This window comes from Microtus pennsylvanicus, chromosome 9, assembly GCF_037038515.1.
Source record: "Microtus pennsylvanicus isolate mMicPen1 chromosome 9, mMicPen1.hap1, whole genome shotgun sequence".
NCBI lineage: Eukaryota > Metazoa > Chordata > Mammalia > Rodentia > Cricetidae > Microtus > Microtus pennsylvanicus.
In genome coordinates this window covers 33,897,279-33,920,169 of record NC_134587.1, presented here as the reverse complement: position 1 = coordinate 33,920,169, position 22,891 = coordinate 33,897,279, and the positions used below count along the sequence as shown (strand labels likewise).

The 22,891-nt window shown below is 38.6% G+C and overlaps 1 protein-coding gene across 1 annotated transcript in view; it reads left to right on the top strand.

The window, feature by feature from the left end:
• Positions 1–22,891, top strand: part of Arhgap15 (Rho GTPase activating protein 15) — a 606,047-nt gene that overhangs the window by 119,579 nt on the left and 463,577 nt on the right. The window contains exon 6 of the mRNA XM_075985303.1: positions 4,828–4,917. Within this exon, the coding sequence (XP_075841418.1) occupies positions 4,828–4,917 (90 nt within the window). The remainder of the gene's footprint in view (positions 1–4,827; positions 4,918–22,891) is intronic.

Genomic DNA, 22,891 nt, shown 5'->3' with positions numbered 1-22,891 from the left:
GCTGGGAAGGGTAAACACTTGGTAGTTAGTTACCTGTCTCAAGAAAGAACAAAGAGTGACTAGGTACAGAAAAATATTGCTAAGCAGAGTCAACAGTTCAATGAGTAAGGCAAGTACCATCTGGGATGCTGCTATCCTGAGGAGCCCACAAGATTATTTTCCCAGAAGACTTCTAAACAGACAGACAATGAGCAGAGGACTAGGGGGAAACAGGGTGGGTAATCGGGTGGTTGAAGTGACTGTTGAATCTGGAACACTGGCTTATGCATGGAAAGACATGAAACCAGAAAGGTCTTAGAAGATGGGAAGGCTATCCCAAGACTGTTTCAAGAATACCAGAAGGAGTGTCAGGAGTAGGAAGGAATTGCACAGAACTCAGAGTTCTTTCTGTAGATGAGAAGCACAGTGAAGTCATAGATTGGGGAAGAGATGGAAGAGTAAGAACAAGAGGAGTTGGGACAGCAAAGGGACATGATCATCGAAGGCATGTTGGCCTGAGGAGCAAAGGGCAGTGAGTGGGAGTGGCAGGAATTTGGATTGGGGTAATCATGAGCAAGAAGCCACAACCACAGGGTTTGATGGACAATGTGGATGATATTTAGAGACTGGCATAGCTAAACGATGTAAAGAATGTGAAAGCCTGCATTGCTCTTTACCCATTGAGGTCCTCTATTTCAACATCATAGAACAACTAAAAATAATTAGGTAGTCTTTAAGGGCTCCTAATGTGGAAATTTCTGTCTCTGCCTCTGCAACCACCCCCTGTGTGTGTGTCCATATGCTTGGGGTGTGTATGTGTGTGTATGATGTGTTACCAGAGATTGAACCCAGTGCCTTGTGTGTGGTATTGACCTAGTGATTCAATGCAAAAGCTCAGCCCCAGATATAAAATTCTTAAAGGAACAGTCAACACTTTCCTTAACCCTGGAGTTTCTGGATGGAACTTAGCTCACATTATTGATATGAAAGCTGCACAATGTTCTGGCTATGACAAACAATGCTGCTATGAACATAGTTGAGCACATGTCCTTGTGACACAATTGAGCATCCTTTGGGTATATCCCAAAAGTGGTATTGCTGGGTCTTGAGGAAGGTTGACCTAAATGCTCCTCGACTGAAGAATGGATAAGGAAAATGTGGTACATTTACACAATGGAGTACTACACAGCAGAAAAAAATAACAACACCTTAAATTTTTCAGGCAAATGGATGGAGCTAGAAAACATCATTTTGCATGAGGTAACCCAGACCCAGAAAGACAACTATCACATGTACTCACTCATAAGTGGTTTTTAAAGATAAAACAAAGAAAACCAGCCCACAAATCACAATCTTAGAGAACCTAGACAACAATGAGGACCCTAAGAGAGACTTACATAGATCTAATCTACATGGGAAGTAGAAAAAGACAAGATCTCCTGAGTAAATTGGGAACGTGGGGACTTTGGTAAGGGTTGAAAGGGAGGGGAGAGACAGGGAGGGGAGCAGAGAAAAATGTAGAGCTCAATAAAGATCAATAAAAAGAGAATGATTTCATGAAATTCATACTCAGTTTCAATGAACCCATTAAATTATTGTAATCACTTCCCAAATCACAAATGACTGCTTAGCTCTTAAACATTTTAGAAATCTTAATTTATGTAAAACAAAATTTTAAGACACTCAAGACTTCCTTCCAAAGCAGAGAAGTTAGTTGCATGTTGATATTTTTCTTCATTCACAATTCAGTAAATATTCCCTGTAGAGCAAGTGTGTGCCAGGCACTGTTCCATACATTGGGAAAAACAGTGAAGGAAATGGAAAACAATCCCCACGTTGCAGAAGCACGGCTCTAAGGGAGAAACACAGATAGTTAGTATATACAAAGAACACGTGGTACTTTCAGGAAGGAGTGAGGTCAAGTAAAAACTAAGGTAGAGGTCTCCAGGGGTGCCAGGAAGCAGCCGCTTTCCATAGGGTTCAAAAACCAATGCTGCTGACAAGGTGCCTACAGTAGGGAGCTGATGCAGAAGAGCCAGCTGGATGAATATCTGGATGGAGGTAGTGTAGGTTGACTAAATAAAGATGATGAAGGGATGAAGGCTCTCCAAAAAGATTAACTTAGCAGAAGGGATGGAAACACAATCAACGCCTGTCCTGCAGTCTAATGAGCAAGTCCCAGCTTTCCCCACCTTTGGTTGTGTTTTATCATGGTAATTCCAGTTTCACGGGCTGCATACTGGTTAAGGACAGATTTTGAGAGCTGTGGGTACCTCTCTGTGGTAAAGCATTTGCCTATGCATGAGCAAAGCTTCGTGTTTGATTTTCAGCCCTGCATGAATGAAGAAGACAGTGACTCCAGTTGCATTTGGATTCTGATCTTCAGAGCCAGGGAGATGGCTCAGCTGTTAAAAGACCAGAGTTCAACTCCCCCAAAAGGTGGTTCAGAACCATCGATAACTTTAGTTTTGAAGGATCTGCTGCTCTCTTTTGCCACAGGAATGCAAGTGGGGCTTAGGCACACATGGAGGCCAAAAAAAAAAAAAAAAAAAACAAAAACAAAAAACACACTCAAACACCAAAACTAGTGAAATAATTTAAAATAAATAAGTTGATTCACACCCCTTTAAGCTGTTTGCCTTGGTAAACTTCTGCACACCAGAATCATTCTGATATATCTTATAACCTATAGCACAGTAGTAATAATAATAATTGCCTCAATTACTATAAGGATTAAAAGATAGCTTAGTCATTGGGAGATGCTAGTTAAGGAAATGCTTGATTATACAAAGTACTTCTTATATAATGTAATTCTGCAGCTACCTCTCTCCCCCACCCCATTGCATTATATGGGGCAAATAAAACCCTTTAGTTTTATTTCCTTAATGATTATTGTTGGTTCTGAGTATGATATAATTTAACCAACTCTCCGGGAAGCAACTTGTAGGTTTTTCTTCATGAGCTCTACAGTAGTGACAGCCTCCGTGTCGATGCCGAGGGAACCTGTGGAACTCACTGATTGCAGTAGTTTTAAGGGTCATGGCTGATGTTAAAGGGTTTCCCAATACGCTTCTACTAAGTGGAGGTGAAAGGCACGCTGTGAACTGCTATCCAACCAGGTGAAATTGTTCCTGCAGATAATTATGCTCATGCGTGTGCATGCATACACACACACACACTTTGGTTGCTGAAAGGTAAACATATCCTATTTTATCATGGATTTAAAAAAAAGGACAAGCCGGGCGATGGTGGCGCACGCCTTTAATCCCAGCACTCAGGAGGCAGAGGCAGGCGGATCCCTGTGAGTTCGAGACCAGCCTGGTCTACAAGAGCTAGTTCCAGGACAGGCTCCAAAACCACAGAGAAACCCTGCCTCGAAAAACCAAAAAAAAAAAAAAAAAAAAAAAAAAGGACAAAGAAAATCTACCAACTCCTATTAGATTTTTTTTTAAATCCAATAAAATTAAACAGAGTGGTTATAAGGCAACAATTTGGACAGAAAATATCTTTCAACATTTTTACATTCCTAATTTCAATATTTGACTTAAAGTTTATGAAAGTTGCCTAAAACATTTCTTTACTAAATGTTCAGGATGTTCTGTAGGAAAATAAGATGAGGAAATTATTGAATTTCTTTGTAAAGAAACCTAGAGTAGCCTAAAGCACATGAAAATTGTTGCAAAACATCTCTATACAGTACCTCTTTGGAAAACAGTAAAAAATGTCCAAAAATAAGCTTTGTGTAACAGCTGAAGTTGTGTGAATTTAAACTTACGTAGATGATATTCACTGTGTCAAATGAAATTATTAGGCAACTATAGTTAACATTTATATTAGCTGGTTATTAGGAATTTCTGAAATAAAATTACTTTCATTTATCATGTACTTCATATAAAAATAATCCAATACTATGATTTATTTATTAAATAAATTAGCTTTATTATATAAAACTTACACACGTACTCCTAAACTTTTAAATGTGGATCTTCTTTCCTTCCTTATTTCCTTCCTTCCTTCCTTTTCTTCCTTCCTTTTCTTCCTTCCTTCCTTCCTTTTCTTCCTTCCTTTTCTTCCTTCCTTCCTTCGTTCCCTCCCTCTTTCCCCCTCCCACCCTCTCTTTCTCTCCTTTCTTATTATTATGTTAAGACAGTATCTCACTATACAGACCAGACAAGCCTTTCATTCACAGAGATCAGCCTGCTTCTGCCTTGTGAGTGCTGGGAATAACCATATGTGCCACATGTCCAACTAAAATGTGACTTTGTAAAAGGCACATTGGTGACAATGCTACTTTCTGAATTTGTTAACATACAAAATACAAACATTAGAAGAGAGTTTGAGATTAAGCTGGATCTGTTTGTTCTAATTTCAAGATTATATAGCTAGCTTCTAAGTAACTTTGCTGAGGTCACAAAACTAAACTAGACCTTTCCTTCTTACATTGTGATTTTTCTTTTACTTTAGGTCTAACGGGTGTATGACTTAATTTTTGTTCCTGTCCATGTCTGACTAGATGATATAATACAATAGCAATATTATACAGAACAGAAAAGCAGATCTTTAAGCTTCTATTTCTTTAACATTATGTCAAATCGTTGATAGAAGTATTGATCCTTCTTATTATGTGTAACTGATGAAATGTATTTAAAACTATGCTTGTAATTTTAGAGTATTAAAGTTATAAAATCCCAAGTAAAAGTCCTGCAGATTAGGTCTCCTCTGGGAAGCACAAAAGAGAAGCTTTGTGGCGTACGTATGTACAACCTCTAACTTGGTAAACTTGTTTTTTTCTGACAAGCTTCTTCAGTGCCCTGTGATCTTGATTCTTATTTTCATTTTTGTTTACAGAAAGCCAGGCACAAAGCAGAATGCGTGGATTTGCGTGGTGCACATATAGAATGGGCCAAGGAAAAATCAAGCAGGAAGAGTGTCTTTCAGGTAGGAATGCCACATGTACTCAATTTATTCCTGTTTCCTCTAAACCGGAGCTCTCTTGGGTAATCAGAATGAGATTACCTTCCTATGATGTTTCCGTGTGCATGAGCTACTCGTCTGAAGGTCATCATGAAAGACTGACTCTGACTCCTCTTCCTTCTGGAACCGTGAGTTTATTTTGTGTTTTCCCCTGATGCCTGGTTACTATCTAGACACTAAATACATGCTCTGTGCCGGTTATTATACAGCAACATCATTGAACTTTGCAATGTATTTGATAGCTGTTTGGGGTGCCAACCTAGAATGCTTTGCTTAAATAGATGTGATGTGGCAATTTCAAACGTACACAAATTATGATTCCCTAATTATAAGCTATTCTCATTCATTGCCATCCCTGCCTTCCAGTCATTAAGAACATTTGCCAGCGGAAGTAAGGAGCAGGGGAGAACAGGGCAGCCTGTTGGGGTAGGCAAGGACATGCGAAAGGGAGGAGGAGAGAAATCAGAATGCATTCTATAAATGGATGAAGTTGTCAAAGCACAAATTTAATTAATAATAAATTTTACACCAGATCCTTTTATATTGACTATTTTCACTTTGGGAAGAAAATTGCTATGATCGATTAACAGTCATAATCATAGTCCACTGAGTGTAAAATAAACCACAAAATCCTTGAATGAATAGAAACCATAAACTTTGGTATCTCACTTGTGAAATTACTTCAGATTATAATTATTTCAGATTATAAATTTGATACATTTTTCCATTTTAAGTTCTATACAACATTTACATTTTTAATTTTGTTATATTTTAGAATTATCCCATTTAGGAGTGAAGGGAGTGAATTAATACTTATTTATCGATATTAAATATTTTCTGAAGTAATTCTACTTTTTAACTAAAAGTAAGTTATTACATAATAAAATACATTGATGAAATCAGTATAAGGATCTTGCAGTAGCATATGTGGTGGCCTTTCCCGCTTATCCCCATATGAGGAGAAATAGCTCACTTCCAGTGTATCCAGTATGGGTTATTTCCTCCCGGAACTTATTCAGATATAGTAAAATAATTCAGACCTATTCAGATTTAAAAAGAAGAAAAGCTATGCATGTCCTAGAATAAATTATCTTTCCGTTTCTAGTTTTGCTCTACTTAAATATAGAAATGTTTTTAACCAAAAATTAAGTGAAAGGATAGATATAATTATCATCTGTCAACTAAAAATACAATTTTAAACAAGAAGGAGGAAGGAAGGAAGGAAGGAAGGAAGGAGGCAGGAAGGCACACGTAGGGAGAGTGATCTCAATCCAAATGGCAGAGAATTTAGAGAACCAAGGTATAAATAATAAGATGAACTTTGTTTGAGAATGAGAAGGTAAGAATCGGTAAAAAATAACTAACCCTCTCCTCTTATTTCTGTCTCTTGGTATTATGCCAACACCAATAATAAAACATAAGGGTCATAATTCAAGTCACTGACAATATAAGACAGTGGCTCTCATCCTGAGGGTCGTGACCCCTTGGAAAACTTCTATCTCCAAAAACATATTTACATTACGATTCATAACAGTAGCAAAGTACAGTTTTGAAGCAACAATGAAAATAATTTTATGGTTGGAGACTGCCACAACATAATGAACTGTATTAAAGAGTTGCGGCGTTAGGAAGTTAGAGAACCACTGATCTAGGGCATGATCAGATAAGCTAAATGTTGTATGTCTACATGCATTGTGGGTACCCCAATTAAGAAAGTTGTAAAAGAAAGATATCATGCTCAATTTTAAGAACATGATGTTTGTAAAATGGATCATTTTTTAGATCTCTGAGGCCAGTTTTTCTGCATTTATCTCTGTAAAGTTTCAACTAGACCAAAAATGAGGCTACTGTCAACTCTGTGGTGCACAAATGATGGTATATATCATCCCTAGCTTTTGAACTATTGCTAATGTTCATTCTTTTATAATTTCCATTTGAATTTTATATATACTTCTGAATGCAGCTTCTTCCAAAGACATTGAAGTCTATTTCACCTTTTGCACATTTAGTGGCTTGAAAAATTTTGTCATCTATTTTTGTTTTTGATATAATTGAACAATTCATGGGGCCTTGAGCCTTCAATATTTCCACAGATGATTGGCAGATGGGTACATGCACAAATAGATAGCATGATTCGTATATAGATGATGATGATGATGAAGATAGATAGATAGATAGATAGATGATAGATAGATAGATAGATAGATAGATAGATAGATAGATAGATAGATAGATAGACAGACAAACAGACAGATAGAGAATAGGTGGATAAACTCTTGATAGTTTTGTATGTAGAAATAAAAGGCTATAAAGACATTGTGAACACAAAAGTTACGGAAAATTCTGGTATGAGTTTCTGTTGGATAAACCGTCTTGCTTTCCACAAGCTTAGGTTAAAATTTACTAATATGCACCCATCAAGGAGATCAGAACTGTCAGTCGTTTGAATAGAATAACGTGAACTGCTTTTATAGTTCTGTTAGCAAAAAGAAGCATTGGGAAGAATTTGCAGCCGACTAAGTCCAGATGATGTTGTGCATCAATATTTGATTAGATACATTAGCTGGGCTAACTCTCAAGTGATCAGAATAAACATGATTACATCTCAAAACACAGTATTAAGGCATGGGTGGGTGTTTGAGAGTGCAGAAGGGTTTCCTTACCTACTGAATAATGAAACGTTTCTTCCCGACTGAAAAAGACCCTTCTCACTTTAGCTGAGGTACCACATCAAAAATAGTTTTAGGATTCCAAGTTTGAATTAGGCTTGATATTCAATCTCAGCCTATGAATTATAGATTACAGACAGCAAATGACTATTGAGATTTTTAGTTCCAGAAGAATCAAAGAAGAGCAAAATTAGAAATAATTTAAAATTTGAAATCTGTCTTTAAAAAGTTGACGGATTGGCAATTATATACCACATAATTACCATGTCTGCAGAGAAGTCAAACTTAAAATGAAGAGGAAAACAAACAAAAAAATTGTGAGTGCCTGAGATATGCTGGAAGCACACATTTTTGATACAGAAAGATGGAATATTTTCATACACTGTTTATACTTTGTAGACATCTGATTTGTTCACTTTCTGCATTTAACAAAATCCAAGTTTTATTTACAGTTAAATTTCCATCAAACTCAATGTGGGTTCAATCTTCTTCTAATAGTACATGCTAATATCACAGTGATAAAATTATAGTATATAATTTAGTATATATATAGTATAAATTTAGTATATAATAACTCTTGGTAAATCAAAATGGTATTCGCTTTCTGAAATGAGGAATCTCTGCCTGTTTTGGAACTGGAATCTTTGGGCTACTTTTGTCTGATAGGCATTGTTCAAGAGCAAGTAACATTTTTTTTTTTAAAAAAAAGTGCTGTATGTCTTTAAAAAGTCTCCTGTCTATGTAATCAGAGGTGTCAAACAATTCTATAAATACATCTTTAAAGAACATCATCAGGTGTACATTTATATAGGATGTCTTGATCTTGGGAGTTACACACACACACACACACACACACACACACACACACACACGAAGCTTTGCACTTATAAAAGGGCCATACAAATTCTAAACTAAATTGCTGTATGTCCACTGCTCTAATGGTTGTTTAAATCTGCAGAAAGGGTAATCATGAATTATCACAATTTTGATGTAACTTGAGAAGGTATTTCATCAGTGAGTAATTTGGGATGAACTTTAGACAAGTTTTCTTAGTTAACTAAAAGCAATGCCAGGTCTTCATTGGGGAGCCTGGGCAAAAAGATTTATGCGCAAATCACATGTTTTAAACATTTCTGCTAAGTGCTGGTTTTCTCTTTTGTGGTTAGCCTGAAACTTAATGCACCAAGGATTAAAAGGATTACAACATAATCTTAAATAATCCCAAATGTCATTTACATAGAGATAGTTGTAATAACTAAACAAAACTCCGCTAAAGGGTTGTAGTACTGTAAGGCAACATCCAAAGCACAAGGGGAGGTCATATCTTCTCTTGTCTCACTGGCCACACTGGGCATTCACACTGCGTTACATCAGAAAGGTTAACTGATAACATAGTTTGGAAATTAGCTACAGAAACACTAACACATCATTTGGGGGAAGCTTTAAAGAAAATCTTGTTTCAAAGTTGACGGGAAATTTTCATTTAGGTTGTTTCTCTTCCTTTGATTTTGAGGTTCTCTGAACAAAATCTTTGGAAGTCTAGGGTGGGGAACTCATGACATGCTGTCAAACAGAGGGCAAAACACAAATATGCTCCCAGCCTTCCAGGAACGCCACGTTTTAAAAATGAGAAGAAGCTGGGCATGGTGGTGCCAAGCCTTTAATCCCAATCCTTCTGAGGCAGATGCAGGTGATCTCTGTGAGTGTGAGGCTAGCCTGGTCTGCTTAATGAGTTCAAGGACAGTCAGAGCTATATAGAAAACCTGTCTCAGAAAAAAAAATGATAATGAAAACAGAAACAAGACTGAAGACAAAGCAATTAATTCAATTCAATTAAGTTATCACGTGATACTCTTTCCCGGCAAGTAAAGCAGTTTTAGATGTGAGACTGGAAATTATCTCAGTTACTGTACCTATTGAGCCAGGAAACTGGGCATGCCCTAACTTCTCAGATTGTGACTTCTGGGGCCAGATTTGAACGCATGCAGTATGACAAACAACAAAGAAAACAGTTAGGGAATTCTATCTGCAACAGTAGCCTTGCGTTACAAGATTCCCAAAGAGTAACTGAATAAAGAACTAGAAGATACTGTGTGTTTCCTTGGTTCTTTTCTCAGTAGGAAGTAGGACAGTAACTAGTTTTTACGATATTGAATCATCTGTCCTCTGAATACATATTTGCCTCCTACCTAGTATGGCTGACTAGGTCTCACTGTTTTCTAAACAAATTTTATGAAATTTGACAGTGCGATTTATTGGCTTTCTATAGATTACATGTGTTAAGTCGTAAAACCCTACCAGTTAATAAATAATGAATAGAACTATGCCAACTGCCCATCTGTAAGACAGGAAACATGGAGATGACTTGGTTCATACCTCCATCAGAAGTTCACAACATCAACACTGTGCTCAAATGCCCGGGATTAACACTGTCTCTTTAATATAAAACCACGTCTGCAGGGAGGGACCCAGTTCCCTACAAGGAAATTCAAGTTGGAATAGTTTTAACATTTAATTACTCATGTTGCTTTTCAGACTCTGGGTAAACTCCTCTGGCTATACTGTATATTAAATACATTCATGTAATATTTTCCATGGATATGCATTACAACTGAACATAATTTGATTGCTCGTCCTAATCTGACATGTCTTAGCTTAACATATTTCAGTGCTACTTACATTTATTAATGTGGAGATAATTTAATAACATCCTGGAAAATGCTACTTTCAGCCAAAAGAAAAACTACTGGTATTTCGCTTTTATACATTTCTTGTGTCAAGAGGGGTGGTTTAGAAGAAATCTGAGCTTTTACCGATTTTCTCTTTTATTTCACAATGTGTATTGTTAGACTAAATGCAGAGGGGAGATTCTGCACATTTATACCTGCATTAATTTGAAATAAGACTGATTTCAATTGACAGGATTGCTCACAATGTCTCAAAAGGCATGGAGTCAAAAATAAACCAGTGTAAAGAGAAGCATCAGTGTCTAACATGGCTTTGGTTTCTTCGGTGGCTTGCCCTCCACCATTTCATCTGCCTACTAAATACTCAACCATTCCGCAGAGGAATAGTGGAGAGGCATTTGGGTCTCAGGACCTGCATGTTTTAAATTGACCTTTATGCAGACTCAGGGCAGGATTCCTTCTCCAACTTGCATTTTGTCACACTGAGAAATGACAAAATAATAAGCCCACCTCTTCCAGCCTCCTGTCTGTGTTAAAAATGAGGAGGCCTTTGGTGTGTTTGTAATCAACTACAAAGGAGTAACTTTAACACAAACACAGGTGCTCATCATTATTTATTCGTTCACTAGCCAGATCATCCTCTTACCTTAAGCTTGAAATTCCAATTGTAAATTTTAGCAGGATCTTGGTGAGGGTGATACAGATTGTAAAATGCAACTAACCTTGGAGCTCCTCAACTTTTTATGTATTGCCCTCAGGTACTAAAGATTTAATAGCTCCAAAGAAAAATATTTTCATTTCTTATTCACAGGATATATGTCCTTCTGCCTTGTTCAGATTTTAGAGTTCAGTCCTTTTTGAAAGTGTCATTGCTGCAATATCTAGTTGGTATAAACTAGTTATATATGTTACCAGTTTATATAGTTTATACTAGTTACATGGAATATGCAAGTTAATACAGTAACAGAAGCATATTCCCCTGGAATTTTCTAACAAGCTCCCAAGTGCAACTTGTAGAGACAAGTCCAGTAACAATGTCCCCAAATAAAAGGGAGAGAAGGGACTCTTTCTGCTCCCCTTCCAAGGTGTCAAAGCAATACTCTTTTCTTGATTAGAAGGAAGCGAAGGAAGCGATATGATTATTTTATGAATGTTGGCTTCAATGTGTCAGTGAGATTATGCTGCAAAATATTTATTTTGGAATTAGGTTTTTGACACACACACACACACACACTCAATAGAGGGAGGAGAGATAGAGAGAGAGAGAGAGAGAGAGAGAGAGAGAGAGAGAGAGAGAGAGATTCATCTACCATCTATGTGATTGGCTATGAGAAAATGATCCTGAACACAAGAAAAATGAATGTATTCAAATTTTGATGAAACCAAAAACACATTAGCACTGACTAATGAAGGGAGAGCAGAAACAGGAGCTAGGTCAAAGCACGCCAATAAGATGAAGACAACTCCCATCCCTTCAGACCAGACCACGCCCATCCCTTCATACCGGACCACACACATCCCCTCAGACCAAATCACTGGGCAACACTGGCTTTTTACTGATTTAATTTGGGGGAAAATAATAAAGACCTTTTCAATTATATTCTTGAAATTAAGACACACAATTCAAGTATGTTGTTAGAAAGGACAATATCAAATTTTTCTTCCCTAGATCTGAAGTTCCAGAGTATAAAGCTTGGGTTCCCCATGGTTTCCTTTACAGAGTTCCCTCACTTTCAAAAGCTAACGAAGGCCCACTGCTAGCACCCGGAGATTTTATCTGTCCACGCTAGTGTCAGGACAGAACAAAACTGGAGGGCAGTAGACATTACACTGACCATATTGATAGATTTTAGAACCAAATGGGCCAGAGGGACTCAGATGTAAGCTTTCCAAAATGACATAAATTAGATCAAACTTTTGAACCGAAAGAAATGAACTTGTCATGCACGGTTTTCTTAGAGGAATAGATAGATGTGGCCTAATGGGCTAAAGCCACCGCTTTGTGCTCTTTGACTTCTGAAGTAGCTGGGGTCTAGGGTAGAGATGAGAATATTTTTATTTAGGCAGTCTGGGTTTCGGCCTGATCTCAGGCTGCCTGCGGCAAGCTGCCCTTCTCTCTTTGGCCTGGTGCTAGGACCCCCACCTCTCATGAAGCTTCTTTATTTTTTGATGCCTTGGTAGAGCAAGTGTGCTGGTCTCCAGGCTATCCATGGGTGTCTGTGGCTCACTGAAGTTTCTTGGTGGTATTCACACGATGAGGCTTCCAGGTACCGGTTAACAAAACCTAGGTGTTCAGACTATACCAAACAATGTGTGCAGACAAATCCTGGGCCTCGGGACAGGTTTCATGGGACCGAAGCAATAGTGCCAAGAACTAGAATTTTTCTACTTGTGAATTTCCATCTTGTATAAAGAACAGAAAATAAGACTTTGATTCTGGCACAACATTCCAACCATGGGCTCTCTTTTGCATATCTGTTTCAGAATTCTTATTTTGTATTTGTAAAACAAAGTAGCCATGTTTACTTCATGCCGAGTCTGGTTTTCTTTCCTTTTTAATAGCAAACAGATGTATTCCAGAAAAAGGAATAGTTTAATCCCTAAAGTTGGTATATAATATATGGAGTCAATAAATGGTAACACAGTTTATAGCTTGTCCATGAGGAAGACAGAGTAAAATAAAATCAAGTACCTTAGGAAAGCACAAAATCACTTTTATATAAATAACCAGTGCCATCCAGTTTTTAGAAAGACGGGTAATGAGACTATCTGAAAGCAAGAAACACATATTCATACACAAACACAAATACACACACACATCAGCATACACACACGCACACACGCAATGTTTATTTGCCACTAACCACAAGAAGGAGAAAAATCTGGGCAGTGGTAAGCAAAACTCTGAAACCTCAGAGCAATGTTTAAAACAGGATAAGAAAATAATAAAGCAAGCATCATAAACAAAGGCTTGAAATGAACTCAAGAAAACAGTCAGTTTATGATGCAAACTAAAGCCAGCACTCACACACTCGAGAGACCTTGCCTGGGATCTGTGCAGAATCTTTCCATAGACAAGTGTACTGGGCTACTAAAACTTTAGCAGATAGTACAGACTTAAAAGCAACGATATAATTTAGGAATATATATGTACATGCAAATACAGATATGCATCCAATCAATTAGTGTAAAGAGAGGTCATGAATGGGAAAGAGAGTGAGAAGGGGTATATGAAAAGGTTTGCAGGGGAGCAAAAGGAAGGGAGAATTGTTGGAATTAAATTATATTCTTAATTTTTCAAAAGGCAAGAATCTAGGATCTAGGAAGATGGCTCTATGGGAACGAGCACTGGCTGCGCAAGAATGAGGACCTGAGTTCAAATCCCCATACCTCTGTAAACAGCTGTGGGTGGCCCTGTGTGCCTCTGATGCCAGCACTGTAGCAGGTAGAAACAAGAGGATTTCTAAGGGTTTTTGATTCAGACTAGCCCTAGCTTCAGTGGGCGATGATATTTCAAGGGAATAAGGTGGAGAAGACCAGAGCAGAACCTCCAACACCCACCTCTCTCCTCCCTACAAAGACTCAAAAGGCATATTGTCTTAGTCAGTTTTTTCATCAATTGGACACCAAGCTAGAGTTATCTTGCAAGAAGAACCTCAGCTGAGAAAATTCTTCAGCCTGATAGCCTGTAGGCAACTCTGTGGGGACATTTTCTTGATTAATTATTGAAAAAGGATGCCTCAGGTCACTGCCGGAGGTGCCACTCCTAGGCACATGGTTCTGGGTGATACAGACAAGCAGACCGGGCAAGCCATGAAGGTATAATCCAGTCAACAAAGTTCTCCTATGACCTCTGCTTTAGTTCCTGCCTCCAGGTTTCCTCCTAGGCTTCCCCTTATAATAGACTTTGATCTGCTAACCAATTAACCCTCTCCTTCCCAATGGCTATTGACCATGGTTTCATGGTCTTTATTGCAGCAATAGATGCCTAACCAAGACACACATGTAAACACACACACACACACACACACACACACACACACACACACCATAAAACACTGCAGGACAGTTAAGGCTTCTTGGAATTTGAAGAGGCAGCCTATTGGAAAATCACTGTCTTAAGTTTAACAATAAGATGAAATGATGTTTGGGGAGGAAACTGAACCCAGCAACACTTAGGCTACTATTGGTGTCTGGGGTTCATGCTCTCAGAGAGTAAGCAAATGCATTTCTTCTTGGTAGAGACCCCCAGGCCCACCCTCACCATGTTATGGGACATTTCATCTCCAGCATGGACAGAGGCTTTCTAAATCATTGTAGGGTATATGTTCAATGCAGGCTTTTTACAGTGACAGCATTGACACATTGCAGAAGTGACCCCAAGGAACATGAGCTATTGACACTGAACTTCCTTTGGTACCTTAGACAGACCTCTGTAGTTCTGTTTGTTTTATCTGCCATTTAAACAATGCTTAATTTTTAAGACTCCCACTCCCACGATTAAGTCAAAGTCAGCCTTCCAATGTCTGCTTCTATGATGGATTTGAACTCCATTCATTCCAGAGAGATTACATGTGCAGTCTTCAGATGTTGCAGAGTGTGCTGATAAATGTGGTGGGAAACACGTGGGACCTTTCTTCTCTCATAGATGCACTGGAACTTACACAGTCACAGATGTCACTGTCCACCTCAAAGGAAGGAACAAGCCCCTGGCTGTCCTCAGCTCAGAATCAAAAGAAATTCGGCAGCCTTTAACGTTTAACCCGCATAGTAAACACTTGGAGGCTCAAGTGCTAGGAAACAAATGCTTCCCAGAAAGTACAATTAATGGCATGAGCTCGTGGCTGGCTTCACTGCAGACGAATTTGTCCTTTGACTAAAGTAAGGATAGTTCTATTATTAACACGGGAAATCTTAGGCGGCACAGACTGCTGCATTATTCATAGAAGCATTGCTGCCATCTGGTGGCCGACTGGCAGTTCAGCACAGACTGCTCATTCCATCCGACTGGGTCTCCTTGAGGGCTGCCTGACAAGGCTCTGGGGTGGTGAAAAAGAAAGTGTGAACAGTTAGGCCTAAGATGTCAGTCACTTGATGACTGCCCTTGCTCTCCACACGATGGTAGAATGAAAGACTCAAGGCGGTGGTGAGATGCTTGCGCATTTTTGGCCTTCATGTGAATGTATATTTTACAAGGCTTATCTAAGGAAGTTCCTCTTGGCTGTTGTTGACTGACAAATTTTATTGACATTCAGTTCTGTTGGCAAATAAATATGTGCTCAAATATTAGAAAGATGTATGGAGTCTAAGGATATGTTATTTTGTGTAAATAAGAATGTATGTGAGATGCTGTAATCCCTCATTTGGATCTAAGCATGAATTTCCTTAAGTTATCATTCACTGAGTCTGCTTTTGGAAATAATACAATTTATAATATCAAAAAAAGAAAAATGAACAGCAATTCATAAATCTCGAGATTCTAGCTCAGTCACTGAAAGGTTGTATGAAGAAATCTGATTAATTGTACACGACTCAGAAACCTATAAAGTAATCTATCTTTGCGGATTTAGAGATCGAATGGCAGATACTCAGGTCACACTGTGCGTTAAGAACCTGATGACTCATGGCTTACTCTCACTCCGATGAGGACACCTTTGTGTCCTGGGCCATTGTAAAACTTTCTAAAATCACGGAATGGCTCCTTGTATGTGGTTAAATCAGAACCTGAGAATGGATATTTATGTAGATAAGAAATCTTTGAAGAACGTAAGATATAATGAGTTAAAATTGCCCCAGGAGGGAGGTTGGAGTTCCTCGAATTCTCAGAGATGGTATTTAATAGTTAATGTTCACGTTCCAGTGTGTGTTTCCCTGCCATTAAACTGCCTTATGACTTACTAAAACTCACCGACAAAGAGGCATTGCAGTACCCCGGAAGAATTACAATATTGAATGAATGTTATTCTTTGCCATAAAGGTTACAAGTGGCTATTTTTACAGATAGACATTTGGATTTTATTTCAAAATTCTTCGGAAGGCTTTGGTTCAGCGTCTATACAATTGCTATTACCTCTGTTACAAGCGACTTTTGATACTGAAAATATTTCCTCCCTCTATACATTTAATTTGGCTTGTCAAAAACCATGTCACATCTTGCTGTAAGAAGGCTAAATTCCCTTAGGTCCTCCTTTCCCTCTTCTCCCTACGCTCTCCTCGGGAAGATGACAGAAACAACACACTACAGCCCTGTCAGGAAAGTAAGAGCCATGTCACTTACCTCCGTCTCTTTCATCTGTAAGTGTTCATTTTTAAGTACATCTCTCTTACAGTAGGCTTGAGTATAATTTCATGGCGGTTTCTAATAGCTCCACAATTGACACAGAAAACCTTTGGTCATGGTACTCAGGTATTAGTCGTAAGTTGCTAATGGTTGCCTCAGTAGCATTTACTTTTCAGCACTTCTACAACTTCTTAACAGCACATTCCTATTTAGTTAGGAAGATTATTCATAGGCTGTAACAAATGATGTTGCTTTAAGCATTTTAGTATACAGTTGCTCAATGTTACTCTGTAGTGGGGTGTTTGCTGGTGTGTTGCTTTATGCCAAATTGTAGTACTGACAGCCTGATCGCAGTGAAAAGTGTTCATCTCCTTTATTAAGGAGGTTTTGAAAATCCCTTTAAGGATACAGTTTTGTTATAGGAGCCTCTGTCTCTGTCATAAAGTCCAAGAAACTGAAAGTTGGTCTGCTCTTAGTTTATTGATGGCCAAATCTTAGAAACCAGGATTTAAGAATCAACAACAGTGAAATAGCAAGAAAAAGTAGCATATACAAAGGAGTTATAAAGTTGGTCACAGGGCAGCATGATGCTAACTAGATTTTTCCACCCAAAGTTACATAAAGTGTTTAAAGAAAAAAAAATTTTTTTGCCTTCCTCTGGACTGGTGTCTTTAGGTCTTCCAATTTCTTGGTTATGTGGTGAGAGGAATGCTCTTCTAGGTATTCTCTTTATAGAACTTCTGAATATCCATAGCAGAAAGATGCATGACGCAGCTTGAGGCAAGACGGACGCTGTCTCAGGAAGGTTGAAACCAACAGGCAGCTGTGCACATCAGCAAGTGCAGACACAGCTGTGGAGAGATGAGGAAGGAGAGCAGCAATGTGTGATGCACTATATCCTAGCAACATGCAAGCGCCCATGTATCTCACATTAAATGCTGCCTCAGAGATGTGACTGATCTCAGGACTACAGAAGAGTTAATAAAAAGTCTCATGGAAAAAAATTCACCTTTTTCCCTGCAGGAGGCTGTATTTGATATTCATTGCGTATTTCCTTACCAGGGATTCTGGATTTCTCTCATCCATTGTCATGTTCTGTTTTCCTGCTGTGCCATGTTTCATGTCCAAGGGTTGTACAACCTGGTTTTCTTGACATTTCCAGCCTTCCTTTAATGCAGTCCACAGCCCGCTGCACTCACCAGGTCTGGAGGCAACAAGAGGCAACTCCCTGAGCTACCTACAGGCCAGAACCTTTCTTGCTGTTAGTATACAGAAAGAGTGATACCCTATTGTTAGAAAGGCCAGTTTCCCATGTACATTTCAGACATTTTACTAGATTGTTACTCTATATCTTCAGTTTGCACAGCTATCCGCCGTCAGCTATAGCTTTAAGCTAATTATGTATCATCAACACCTTTAGAAGCAAACCTCTCCCTATCTTAAGAAGAACAATTGCCAATCCAGCAGAGACCAGATTTGAAAACGTAGAAGTATAAATGTTATAGGTGTATTCTATGATGGCTATTCTTTTTTCTACTTTGGTTCTTAGACAGCTATGGTCTAGTTTTGGGGAATGCTCTGTCACATGTCACCATGAATTCCGTGCTGTGGACCAGTTTGGTGAGTGCACGCACTTGGGCTCTAGTATAGCAGACCTTTCTCCTTTAAGGTACCGCCTTACTTCAGATTAGTTTTAAGATAGCATACCATTGCAAGGTTAATTGTTCCCAAGTGATGGGGTACTTGGGAAGAGCAGTATACCCTGGAGCTAGGTGTCTGGGCTCATATTTCTTTTACTTCTCTACTTCGAGGCAGTAATTTGAATAACTAATGTCACTAGGTCTGTGTCCTTAAAGGTCAAAAACAGTGGAACAGGCACAGGCACTGATCAGAAAATACAAACCCAGCATTTCAAGTCCAGGGAGGCTGAGCCAAGATCCCAAGAACAGAAGGGATCCAATTTGCTGCGCAGAACCTGACTGATGGTCTGAAGTGCTGATTGTTGTCTCCGGTTGAAAAGCTATTCAGTAAGCAAAGCTGTACTGGCTTTGTCAGGAGGAAGTAGTACTGTTAGATCAATGTAGAGTCACTGTGCCTGACACTATGGCTGCCCCGATCATGGATTTCTTTTACAAGATCTAAATGGGTAAGGATAGAAGATGGAGACCATTGAAGGTATAAGTCACCTTGTTCAATACTGTGATCTCTGGGAAATATTAAGACATTGAGAGGAGACTTAAAACGGGCACGTTCTTGCTGGTCTCAAGAATCCACTCATATTCTCTGGACTTCGTTGTCTCTTATCTTCTAGATTGTCCCCCTAGAGACCTCAGGTCACCATATAAAGCCATCCTTGCTATCTATGTTCTTCCCTCAAGCTTGCACATCTCACTTGTGAGAGCATTTCTGCTCACCACTGCCCTAAAAGGGTGGACTGATGATAGGTGCCAAGCCTGGTTTCTCATTCCCCATCAGCTGACTTCCATGAGATCCTCCATGAGGCTGTAAGGCCTAGCTTAGGAAGCAGTCCTAGAAAAAGATACGAAGGGAAATGGAGATTTTAGCCATTTGTTTGTGGGATTTAGATTCTGCCAAACTGTTGTCCCAAATTCTGAATGTTGTATTTCCATTTAGGGATTGCCGTGTAGCCCTTTATTTAGTGGATTTGACAATGTCAATCATTTCAAAAGCTAAAACCACATAGTCTGTTGAAAATGTATGATCAGAAACTTACTATTTTTTATGACCCAGTGATAAACCTCAAGTGATAACTTTTAATTGCTGAGGTTTCTTTGTTTGCTTCAGAAGACAAAGTCTTCATCCATCATTCCATAGGCTTTAAAAATACAGTGACATTATACTTCAGTTTTATTTTGAATTTTCTAAATCATATGTCCTGAGACTCAAAGTACAAATAATCACAGCCTTGGCATGCTAAAGACATGGGTCGATTGTGAAACAGCCACTCTGCTATCAATGGCTTCCAGACATGCTGTTATTGTACAATACAATGTACACCTAGGTAAATACGGTAGTTATACTCATTTAACTATATGAGAATATTTGAGTAAGACTGATGTTTCTAACTTTAACCTGATCAGTAATTGTTGTAAACCTCTAAACTTTGGGCTCATTCGTAACAGTAAGTATCTAGCTGATCCATATTATGTGTTGAAATTGGAGCAGCGGGGCTGTGTCCCCGGCACCTGGCAGCCCCCACGGCTAGCTTTACCCGAAATAATTACACGGAAACTGTATTCTTTTAAACACCACTTGGCCCATTTCTATCTAGCCTCTTCTAGGCTAGCTCTCGCACCTGGACTAGCCCATTTCTATTTATCTGCTGTAGCCCACGAGCTGGCTTACCAGGAATGATCTTAACCTGCGTCTGCCTGGAGTGGAAGAATAATGGCGACTCCTGACTCAGCTTCTTTCTCCCAGCCTTCTGTTCTGTTTACTCCTCCCACCTATGTTTTAACCTATGAGGACCAAGCAGTTTCTTTATTGCTTAACCAATGAAATCAACAGATTGATATATGACACTCCCACATCAATTATGCATCTACAATTATAATCCAAAGGTTTAATTTTTATGAGAAGCAATAACAGCACTGAAAGTCTGATTTAGCCCTTTCAAGAGGTCATAGGACCACAATCCATTGGGCCAGCTTTAATAATTAATAGCCAAGTTCCATCCAACAGGGCTGCAGAGAAAAGGCAGGTAGTAGACTTCATCTGGCCATGTAGCTTTCCTATTACTCAGTATGTTTATAGAAATAACTGCCTAACAAAGTTAACTTCCAGGAAGAATGCCAGGTTACAAGGAATCATACCCAAGTCTCAGAATCACATTGGGCTTTCACCCAAAATGTTTGCAACATTAGGTGGAAGCAACATAATCAGGCTTGGAAAGTTCTAAGGGGGAAAAAAAACCGACTGAGAATGCTCAGGGAACACTGTGTTCAGAGGCTTCAAGATAGTATCTTTCTTGGCCTCTAGAAAAATAAGAGAAAACTGTGGATCTTGCTATTTTTAAAAGCAGTGTGGACCAGCAGAATCTAGGGTTGTCACAGATCATTGTAAAGCCCACAGCTTTAGAGGTCCTAACCCACAAAATGGGCTGTAAGACTAAGAGAAGATAGAAATACAGTTGGAAAATCTAAACATAGTCCAAAAGTTTTGGCATGTCCGGACTTTCCAGGGGGAAAGAAAAGAAATCCGATTTCTGTGCAGTTGATGGGAAAGCCTACAAAAGGCCTGAGAAAATTAAATTTCTCATATTTTCATTCCGAATGGTATTCCCTGTTTGTTTTTTAAAAGTTGAAAATGACCTTACATGTTTAAAGCCATTAGTTAAGAATAGTTATGAAGGCAATGTTACTTTGGGGATTTAATAGTCTAACATTTCTAGATTATTAAAAAGGATATCTGGAAATTGCCATTTTTATTATTCTTGGAGATTTTCACAGATCTTTTTTTTCACCAGACCAGATACTTGTATAAAGTAAATATATGATTTATAAACATGGCTATCTTAATGCGTGGGTACATTTTCTTTGCCCCAAAAATATGTAAACATGGAGGTTTAATTTATCTGTTCCCCTTTAGAGTTCTTTTGATTTCCAAATTAAACCTAAAATATTCATGTTTAAATTTTAGGCTTGTTAAGTATGGGATTTAAATTTTCTCTCAGTTGCTTTTCAGCGAAATTAAATTTTAAAATCACAATGAGTTTGTATTTCTGAATCCACCGCAGGTTAGAGTCAATAGAAAAAACTGATGAGAAAGAAAAAGGATGAAATAATTAAGTTAATCAACCTCTATCTCAGTGCTTCTCAACCTTCCTAATGCTACGACTTCTGATACTTTTCCTTACGTTGTGGTGTCCCTAAACCCTATAATCATTTTTATTGATACATGATAACTCTAGTTTTGCTGCTCTTGTGAATCATATTGTAAATAGCTGATATGCAGGATGTCTAATATGCAGCCCCTGTGAAAATGTCATTTTAGCACCAAAGGGGCCACGGCCCACAGGTTAAGAACCCCTGCTCTAGGTGACTAATAACTCTTCACAGCTATTTCAGGTTCAGTGGGTTTATCTGTCAGTCTTCCACAGCCCCGGGTACAGCTCCAGATTTTGAGGAGTAAGTTTTCAAAATGTCCAGTTTTTGGTTAAGAAGTACAATAATGTACCATTGTATTTCTCATTCTTTTAAGTACATTTTCTTATCTCATATAAGCAGTTTTGGGGTAAGAGATACTACCTCATCTGCTACAGTGGGGATAACATTATGCTTTCCAACATAACAAACTGAACTATAAAAAAGTCTCAGTTATCGAAGAAAGATGCTAGAGGACATTGCAAATGCAACTTCTGAGAAAGTGGTTGGCATTTGCTTTGTGTAGAATGATGTTAAATAGTGTGAATCCTAGTTTGTCTGGAACACAACTAAGGCAGACAAAGGTGTCTATTGAAAAAAGATTCATTTCTTTAACTAAAGGCATGCTCTTTAAACAATGGAAAACCATGATTGTTGGTATGTTCTGTATTTTATTCATTTTGCATATGAATTTCTTATATTTGATTATACAAAGTGAAATTGTTCTGAGAGAATAAGTTTCTCTGCTTTAATAAATCCAATCCTAGGCCAAGAAATGCTACAGAGGCAGTTTCTTCAGGTACCATGCATTGGGTTTCCATCATAGTACAGCTCTTTGATCTCCAGAAGCCGCTCAGAGGCTCTGGGGTTTATGAACAGTGAGAACAATGTAATACCTTAATGAAGAAGATTTTAACCAAGGAATGCAACAAACCAAGTATCATTAAGGTTTTCCCTCGCCACATTTCAATGTCTGGCCCTTGAATTAATCAAAATAGACGTTAGTATAGTCTAGAGTGTGGGGGCATCTTCTGGGGTTTGACTACACTGTCTTCAATCTGGGTCCAGGCTGATGGAAAAGACTGTTTAGCACAGATGGGTTAAACCAAACAGGTCTTTAAAGCCACAACGCAGAAGGGGCATGTGTCCTATCTGTCTGTATTTCACAGTACTAAATAAGTCAACAGCTACTAGAGCGGAGAGGCATTAACCTCTGCTCCAGCTGCCCACCACAGTATATGAAGTCACTGCACGAAGATCCCCTGGTTTGTATTGAGAATTCTCACAGAGCCTACAACAGTCTTTGCCCACGTAGACATTCCAATCATCCGCATCATCTAAATTAAAGGACTTTTTTTTAACACGTTGCTATTGTTAAGATGGAGTAAATTGCGTGAGGCCTTTGGAAAAGCAAAAGCA